Source organism: Palaemon carinicauda, chromosome 14, assembly GCF_036898095.1.
Source record: "Palaemon carinicauda isolate YSFRI2023 chromosome 14, ASM3689809v2, whole genome shotgun sequence".
NCBI lineage: Eukaryota > Metazoa > Arthropoda > Malacostraca > Decapoda > Palaemonidae > Palaemon > Palaemon carinicauda.
This window is the reverse complement of record NC_090738.1, coordinates 111,549,007-111,558,689: the sequence shown is the minus strand read 5'-3', so window position 1 is coordinate 111,558,689 and position 9,683 is coordinate 111,549,007. Positions and strand designations below refer to the sequence as shown.

At 32.6% G+C, this 9,683-nt stretch overlaps 1 protein-coding gene across 2 annotated transcripts in view; it reads left to right on the top strand.

The window, feature by feature from the left end:
- The first annotated feature begins 279 nt into the window (after positions 1-279).
- Positions 280-9,683, top strand: part of LOC137653616 (SH3 domain-binding glutamic acid-rich protein homolog) — a 45,642-nt gene continuing 36,238 nt past the window's right edge. For both annotated transcript variants that reach the window (XM_068387171.1, XM_068387170.1), the window contains exons 1-2: positions 280-475; positions 3,911-4,087. In XM_068387171.1, the coding sequence (XP_068243272.1) occupies positions 317-475; positions 3,911-4,087 (336 nt within the window). In that variant the 5' untranslated portion in view covers positions 280-316. The remainder of the gene's footprint in view (positions 476-3,910; positions 4,088-9,683) is intronic.

Here is a 9,683-nt window from a genome sequence, read left to right as displayed (position 1 = left end):
GTGTGTATACATATATATATATATATATATATATATATAGATAGATAGATAGATAGATAGATAGATAGATAGATAGATAGAGCTTATTACTACAACTCATATTTACAAACGAACGCACGAGAGGTTCCTATGCTTCAATGTGTACCCTACGCAATTATGCACCTTGCTATGAAGACCATACAATATTTGTGTGTGAGAGAGAGAGAGAGAGAGAGAGAGAGAGAGAGAGAGAGAGAGAGAGAGATTTCTCGTCCCACCACCTTGCTGACCGACCCTTTTTCCGTTACAGGTAAAAAAAAACCAACAGCGAGCCCTCATGATCCTGGAGAGTAAAAACATTCCTTTCGTGACCATCGACATAACGGATCCAGGTCAAGAGGACTCCAAAGACTACATGAATGAGAATGCGAAGCCAAAGGGCAACAACAAAATCCCCATGACGCCGCAGATCTTCAACGACGCCGATTATTGTGGAGTGAGTATTTCGTGTTTTGTAACTTGTTTGTTCATCTGCAGGACACTGTAACTGTAACATAATAGTAGCCTACCAGACCATTAAAACACTGCTGCTATTTTATAGCCTGTTTTTTTTTTCATATATACTTGATATTATTATTTTTGGATACTGAATCTGGCTTTTCGTTTGTATTTAAAATACTGTATATAATCATGCCAATTATGTTTCAGGCTCTTCCCCATTACTGTTATTAATTTCACGTCTCATGGTGTCTTCTTTTTTATTTAATTGTTATGACAATGTCTTAAAAACTTCTTAACCTCAATCTTTTTAAATTCAATTATATGGCAATATTCCACCCATTTTGGCAACTTTTCTACCACCCCGCAAACCCTGTATCTTCATTTAGATAGGACAGGAAATCTGCTCTTTCAAATTTTGTCTTAACTGAATTTCGGTCAAATGTGCCATTTTTTGAATAGATAAAAACAAACGAACCTAAATTGAGTTGACCAATATAGAGGCAATCGTCTGGATTGGGTATTGAGTAAGGGTACTGAATAGAGTAGCACCAAAGTGTTGGAGGAAATCTGCAATGAATATAAGGGAAGGGGTTTGGGTCGTAGTAACTCAGTTGTGGGTTTTAATGAAGTATGATAAGCCTTTAAGGGTTTTATTCTATATACATTTTCATAAGTAGTGATTAAAATAATAAAAGCATGCAGTATATACCTTTTTTTACATAATATATCACGTAAGTTATAAGTTTTCCGTTTTATTATGATGTCCAATAAGCCCGTCTACATTATTCTGCATATATGGCCATAAATCATATTAAAAAAAAAGTTAAAGTTGCGGGTTTTAGGTCTCCATAGTTGCATCATCAGTTGTGAAATGACAGTGTTACTATTATCTAAAGGGCACTTTGGCACACTAATCACTTTTCCCGAAAATAATAAAAGTTGAAGTAATAATTTTTTTTCCTTGCTTTACCTTTCAACTGTTTTTTGACAGAATTTGACTCCAGGATTTAAACAGTCAACTTCGAACGTTTTTCAATCTTTAAATCGGTTGGTGTAATTGTGAGTACAAATCTGCACTCAAAATTACAGTTTTTAACCTTTATCTTCCTTATTCTCATCCACAAAGTATGAATTATTTATTCTTGGGGGAAAAAATGTGTTCACCAGAATTAGTATTGATACTTGTAGGTAACAGCAGCAATAAAATCATACGATTTTATCAAGCATTATGAACTGAATTATACTTTAAAGCACTATAAAATGCGTGTTACATATTTTGATGTTACATAAAAGTAAACATAACGTTTGAGACATCACTTAATCTATCTCTATTGTTTTTTAATGAAATTATCATAAACTAAATCTAAAATTAATTTTTGTAAAATATAATGTAAAATTATTTAGTATTTACATTTAAGATACAATTATAACACTCCACTATTTAGAAATTAGTAAAGGCATTCTATTAAAACAACTATTACCTTTAGGCAATACCTGTAAAATTATTTGTTACTTCTTATCAGAATAACCAAAGATTTTAAGTTTGTATAAAGACACTTTTTTCAATAATCAAAAGTACTTTCGGGTGTTGGAAAAACGGCCAAAACTTCAAACAAGTATACGCATTTTAATAAGCAGAGAAAACAATTATAATATTGATCTGAACATATCTCATGCTTGCTTAGCATCCAGAGGTCAATACCAAGTCTCTTATTCCATTTAACACCACTTCAGTTTTGGTAAGGACCTTTGCAGGCAAAAGGACAATTTAATCTAAACCGAACAGCCAACCAGCAACTGTTCCCACAATTAAATTAGTATTATCACCAGGAACTAGCGGCACAGTGTAAAATCCGGACGTCGGACGTCGGATGCCATCCGGGAGAATAGAAAATCGCTTGTATCACCTGGAAAGACACGAAAATAAACCTCTTTTTTGTGACTGGTAATGTTCACTGATACTTTCTGTTATTTTCCGAATAAATGTTCGAAAAATATTGGTTTATTTTCATGTTATTGAGAATAATCTCAATCGGACGTCAACATTACACTATCTAACTGCCCGCTATTTTACCCAGTTAGTGTAATGTTGACGTCCGATTGAGATTATTCTCAATAACATGAAAATAAACCAATATTTTTCGAACATTTATTCGGAAAATAACAGAAAGTATCAGTGAACATTACTAGTCACAAAAAAGAGGTGTATTTTCGTGTCTTTCCCGGTGATACAAGCGATTTTCTATTCTCCCGGACGGCATCCGACGTCCGGATTTTACACTGTGCCGGAACTAGCATAATTAACTAGTTAATCTTATGAACTATCTACAATCTGGCATTTGTCTCAGATTAAAGACTAATACGACAGTCACCATAATATCCTCTTCTAGTCAAGGCCCAAACTATTATAAAATGAAGAAAAGGGAAGGAAGAATTTTAGATTTTAGCCACAGAAGAGGTGAAATACTTTTCTGGATCTTAAAGTAAGAAAATTCATGTCCCAAAAAAACAGAAACATGAAGTGAATTTTTTAAAGCTTCATGGTAGAATAAGAAATTGAAGAAGCATAGGACTAGAAGTCTTAATTGAAGGAGTATAAGGGGATTCATGTTGATCTCGCCAGAATGGATTATGGGTCAGACCATTGTGACCTGTTTTCTATAAACACCAGAGCAACAGGTGTCTGTAGGTTTTTACTGATAAAGTTAATGCACATTCTTTAATGTTATACTTATAGGCAATAGTTGTATTACAGAAAGATTACAAGTCCTAAAGAAAAATGGTTGAGATGTTAGTTTTCTAGTGCATACTCAAAAAATGTGTCATAGTACTGAAATATTAGACCATTTTTATTATAAAGTCATTCCATGTTTAAGATAGTATTTTAATTCTGTGGAAAATTAATTACTCTATTCTTCAAATGCAAATGTTTCAAACCAGTGGGTTCAAATCTAGAGAAAACCATTTGAAGATATAGATAAATACTTATATCATACAGTCTAACTTCCACCAGAATAATTCTGAATACAATTCTTAAGTTGAAACTAATGAGTCGTGAACTGTGTGTATACTGGATAGATACATTTATATCCATAAACTCATATAATCTTTGCCAAACATATAAGATAAATAAATACCAGTTCTCTCAATACATGTTATATCATTACTATCAATCTTACATCATAAGTGCATATTTTGATATGGGTACAGTGTTTTTTTTTCTTGATTTATTAAAAACTTTTGGTTGTATAGCGAGTTTATGTAAGTCACATAATTGATTATTGGGGTCATTTTGTATTTTATGTACTTTATGTGCTATATTTTAGCCAGAGATGAAGTAGTATTTAACTGCTGAACTGGTTCTTTTGGAGAATCTTTACTGTACAATGTGCACATGTTTCATAAAACTTAAGAAACTGATTTTCCACAGGATTTCGACGACATGGATATGGCAAACGAATGCGACACCTTGGGCGATTTCCTCAAATTAACAGATGAACAGAAAAAGGATATAAAAATTGGCATCACCAGTCTTGTACCCGACGATGAGAAGTCCAAGCACCAAGACAGTCAACCTTTGACTAATGGTGTTTCAACTAGTCGAGAGGTAGGCGTGCATTAAAGCACCTCGCACTGGCTTGGAGTAAGGGACTCATTGCTGCATGTTCTGCTGCGCCAGTTGGGGTTACATAGGAGAATACAGTTGGCTAATGTATTTGTATTATGTATAGATTTACTACTACTTTCATCAGCTGATTGGAACTAACAAAAAACTCATGCAATGTGAATATGCTTAAAATGTTCTCTTTAGTGTAGTCTTTAGATACGATATTACACATCAGCTTTAAAAATACATTTGTGACTTTGTCAGTTGTCCTCTTAATGTTCATACTCATTTATCAGAATTAAGTTAAAAAAAGATGCAATAAATTTTGAAACATGCAGTACAGTACTCCTCTTAATCTTTCGTAAACAGTATTTTGGAGTTTTATTCTTTTTTTCTGAAAATAATTACTGTTCTCTGCATCTGACTGACAAAGTGGCAATTTTACAGCGTGCAATTAACATTCCAGCTTGATGAGTCGAGAACTGAAGTATGGAATTGTATTCTTTATTCATGTAAAACATTTTAAGTCAGAAGCTCAAGGTACAGGTATTGTAAAGGACTGAAAAAAATACTCATACCTGATATATGATCGTTACTTTTTGGCAAGTAGGAAAGTTTTAGCAGTAGAGAGCTCATTTTTTCATAAATACCATCATTGATTATGAAAGTTGATTCCTTTCCTGATCACAATCAACTTTGACTACTGGAGTAGAACTTATACAGCGAAGACATATTGCCCTGTCTAGTCAGGGTCAATGTACTTCACAATTGAAGTTTTTAGACGTAGGGTTTTTTATCAGTTAAATTCATAAGTGCATTTCTTTTCTGATTGTACATCAAACCCATGTGATAAATAACTTAGGAAATTATACCTCTTTAGCAAGAAAAAAATGTGTGGAGCATTTCTATAGAAGCTATTCAATGAAAAACATGCTGATGCTACATAGTTCAATTGCAGAGCATTGTTTGCTCATGATGGCTCATTTCAGGTCCCAGTTTCAATCATTTATGTTATTTATGTATCCCAAAAGTAGATTATAGAGGTTATTTGCTTATGTTGTAAGACATATTTAGATGTAATCATTTGGGTCTATGAAATATTACTGTAGTTTTGAGGGAATTAAATTTTATTTGTAGTTACTATTTAGTGCAGTACATAAAAATGCCAAAACCTGTATTTCTTTACTGATTAACTTTATAGAAATAATTAATTTTAGCTTTAATTTTTGTACTGTACAGTAGTTCATAATAGTCTTGTAGTGCTGTGTAAGCTAAACAAAGTTACAAGTCCATGGTGATGCTATTGTACTTTGTGCAGTAGAAGCTAGACTGAAAATCTTTATTGCCTTATAGTCTGTCAATATGCTGTAGACAGTCCTAGTTTTTCTAATCCTTATACTGTATATGAATAGTCAATTGTACAACCAGTAATTATGTAAGCTCATTAATTTGGGCTAAGTGCATCATACTTACTACAGTACTAATGAATATGCATTTGCAGTTAGTAGAATTAACTAGGCCAAATGTGTCTTTATATTCACAAAGATTTTGTATTAATGTAGTTTCTTTTCCTCATTTTCGTCTTGCATTGTCCATATTTTTTCAAAGCTCATTTTCTTGTAGCACTATCCAGATACTGACTTCTCGCAAGGATCCCCTATGTTCAATGACATTTCAAATCTCTTGAAAGCCATTTCGCTTCATTTATTTACAATAAAAAAAGGTTTAGTGATCTCACGAGTTATTATATATTCGACCATTTTATATTTTGTTAATCATCAAAAAGTCATTAATAATGAACTGGTTAATGAGTTCCATTGCATTTTAAGGTCTCATATTCTTGTTGCTTTGACTGCATTTATTTTTATTACTTTTGGTGGGGAGTAAATATTCATACTTACGATGCTTTATAGTTATTGTAATTTAAGTTACTAATTCAAAATAAGGCTAGAACTAAACAATAAATTCAAATGCGAGTGCCATTTTGTTGCAGTAATAAATAGCTAATGCCTGGACTGATGAGTAATTTGCTCTTTCAGGCACATTATTATTTCCTTATCTTTTAAATTGTTAGATTTCTATATTTTAACTTTACATAAAGCAGGAAATTTTTCTTGGAAAAATTATGTCAAGTTCCCCTTGCTCCTTATCTTTTGCTTTTGGGAATAAAGACTAAATCATAATGCTAATAGTTAAAGTTATTCTGCAATAGATAAGCAAGGCCACTTATCTCATTATACTTGTATGTCCAGACCACAAATATCTCTAATGAGTTTGAAAGGGATCTTTGTTAATTTTGCTCAGTTGTTTTCAAAGCTTTGAAAAATTAATGTTTGTTACTCACATACTGTCGTCTTCAGAACAGAATAAGTACCGTATGTAACATTGTGTTTTCTTCTAAGTTTTTTTAGGATCTGAGTTATTCTTAGTTATTTTGTCTTGTATTTTTTTCTGTTTAGGAATATTATGTGATGAAGCTCATTAAATTACTGTAAATTTGTTTGGCGTTGGTTTCAGTCTTCTAAGGTACTGCACTAATTATCTCAAAGTCAACAAGAGTTTCTTTTGTAGTACAAAACCTGTGTGAAAAAATTATTTTGGATATGGCAAATATGCAATTTTAAGGATCTAAAATTAATAATGTTTCTTACTTTAGTATACTATAACATTTATATAAAAAGAACATGTATTTTCCCAGTTCAATAGGTATTGTACCCAAGAAACTGTTGTTGACTAGCCTTTCAGTACTGCTATTGTACTGTATTACTATACTCATTCAACATGAAAATAATTGAAGAATTAAAAATAAAATCAGAATCCTCTGTGTTTTGCATATCTCCTTGTAGTCTTAAATGCATATACACTATTTTATCTATATTTTTTGTCATTAGAAGCATAATAATCCAAACTTACCAAACTATTTAACCATCAACCTGATGCTGAAGACTAGATAACTCATTTGCAACATAGCTAAGGCCTAGTTACTAACATGGTATAAAGTAGGCTCTTGCTTCCGGGAAATAGAGGTAATAAGTATGTACTTACATTATCTATTGGTGGTAGATCCTTTACATGTAAATGCAGCATCATTGAATCCTCTAGTGGTTATGCTTGAAATATCCAATTTTTACTGCTTGACCTAAAAATATGTAGAAAGTATCTTTAATTGTCAGTATCAAAATGTCACTCATATATTTGTATGCTCTATATTTCACTCATAAGATTATAAGAGTTTAACATTTCGTCACCATTGTGTAAGTGAGAAGCTATTTAATGATTCTATAAAGGGTGATAGGCATGACTTTTATGACGCATCCTACAGTTCTTTGAAATAAGCCATTGGCTCAAACTAAGGAACTATACTGTGCTCGTGTTTCCAAAGGTCTACAATGCTTTCTATATAAAGCATTAGCTTCTATAGCAGACCATACCATATTTCAAGAATGCTAGACATTTTTCAAGCATGAAAATATGAAATTTCTAACAGCTCAATAAAATAATTACCTTTAAGAAAAAAACATTTAAAATCTAGAGAATCTCGCATTCAGGATAGGAATTTTATAAAAGGTTGACCAAATTGTCTAACCTTTAAGTTGAGTTTGTTTAAATTCTGGCTGAATAATCTAAATCTATTTAAAATTCCATATGAAAGACATTGCAATTTACAGCTTCCTAATGATGAGTTATCAAATATTTATTTGCAATTAAGGAAAAATAATAAGATTTATGTTACAGATTCAGTATAACTACTTCACCGACCAATTAAACTGATTGTAAATAGCCCAGCTATCCTTATCTTTCACTGGTTATGATACCACATTAAGCTATTCAAGGAAAGGTCAAAGTTTGATACCAAGTAATTACAAAACCTATATAAATCTAACTCCTGAAACAAATTTGCTCTTTTTGACCAAGACAGGGAATTAATTATCTTGTTCTTGATGACTTACTATGAGTTATAGGTGAAGATGGAGCAATAGAGATTAAGAGAAGAAAAAATAAGATATAATAGATAAAGCAATTACTGCTCCTTCAATATTTAGGCCATTATATCAGAATGAAAAAATATGAAGACTTCAAAGGGGTAATCCTCTCCCCAACAGAATGGATCATTTATTGGATCTGCTCTTGATTTATGATAATAGTTTTTAAATTGTTGACAAATTGTCAAATATTAAGAACAAATGTTTTAGGACTTCAATTATCCTTTATTTAAAATAAGTGCAGTAATATCAAAACCAGTTTTATAAAAGATCTGATAGTGTTCTAAAATACAAATCACGAAACAATAGATGTTTAAACCTTTTAAAAAGGTTTAAAAATTTAATAAGAAATATATGGTTTACTGATTATTTTCCCCTAAACAAGAATTTTCCATTCAAAACCCAAGCCATGTTACACTAAGATTTGCAAATTTCTTTTATAGTCTGCATTGCCATATGATATCACTTGCCCAGACACACTTATTAACTTTTATACATCTACTGTACTGCATAAACTGATGAGATTTTCTGGAGAAGGGAGTACTGTACTCTTAAAAGTGATGTACTGTACAGTAATAGCCAACTCTACGTCATTAGTTGGTTTCATGAGACCCGACGTAAGGCGATTTTTGAGGTATGTCGGCTTTTATCCCTATACAGTGACATACACTCCCAAAATCCATAATAAAGATAAAAAAGTACATATAACCTAAAATCAATTTATAAAAACCATATACCTACACAAACAAGCTTACATGTTTAGTAAAGGTACAGTACATATAAAATTTGAATGAAATATGTACAGAAATTTTGTGAGAGAGAGAGAGAGAGAGAGAGAGAGAGAGAGAGAGAGAGAGAGAGAGATGATACAATAAACAATGTTAAAGCACAACCAATTTTAATATTAATAATGGTCACTTTACCTTGAAATCGGCAGCTCTCTGGCCTACTGGACACAGAAGAAGGTGGAGTTTGAAGTGAGGAATTACAGTAATACAGTACCTTGAGATACGAGTGTCCCAACATAAAAGAATTTTGAGATACGAGGAGAGTTCCGAGCAAATTTTTGTCCTGAGATATGAGAAAAAATTTGATACGAGGTAGTTCCCTATGCAGCGGCCAGGTGGCCGAGTGTCCGAGAAGCTTCTCACCAGATCAGCATCGCTCGGTCTTTCGCGTTGGATCTCCGTTGTGTAAAGTTTATCTCCGAGCATTAGCCGTAGTGTTTTGTTTTTTACGTGTTTTTTGCGTTAATCAGTGCAGAATTAAGTGAATAAGCACTGGGTCCAAAGCAAGCGAGTGCAAACAAGGGTAGTGAAAAGAAAAAGCATATGATGACAATGGAGATGAAGCATGAAATAATAAAAAAACATGAGAGTGGCATAAGAGTGACTGAGCTGGCGCGCCAATATGAGAGGAGTATATCGACAATATGTATCATCCTCAAGCAGAAGGATGCTATAAAAAGTATCAAGCATTCCAAAGGAGTAACCATCCTTTCCAAGCTGCACAGTGATATTCACGACGAGATGGAGAGGCTTCTTTTATTATGGATAAAGGAGAAACAGTTGGCGGGAGATAGCGTGACTGAGACGATCATATTTGAAAAGGCC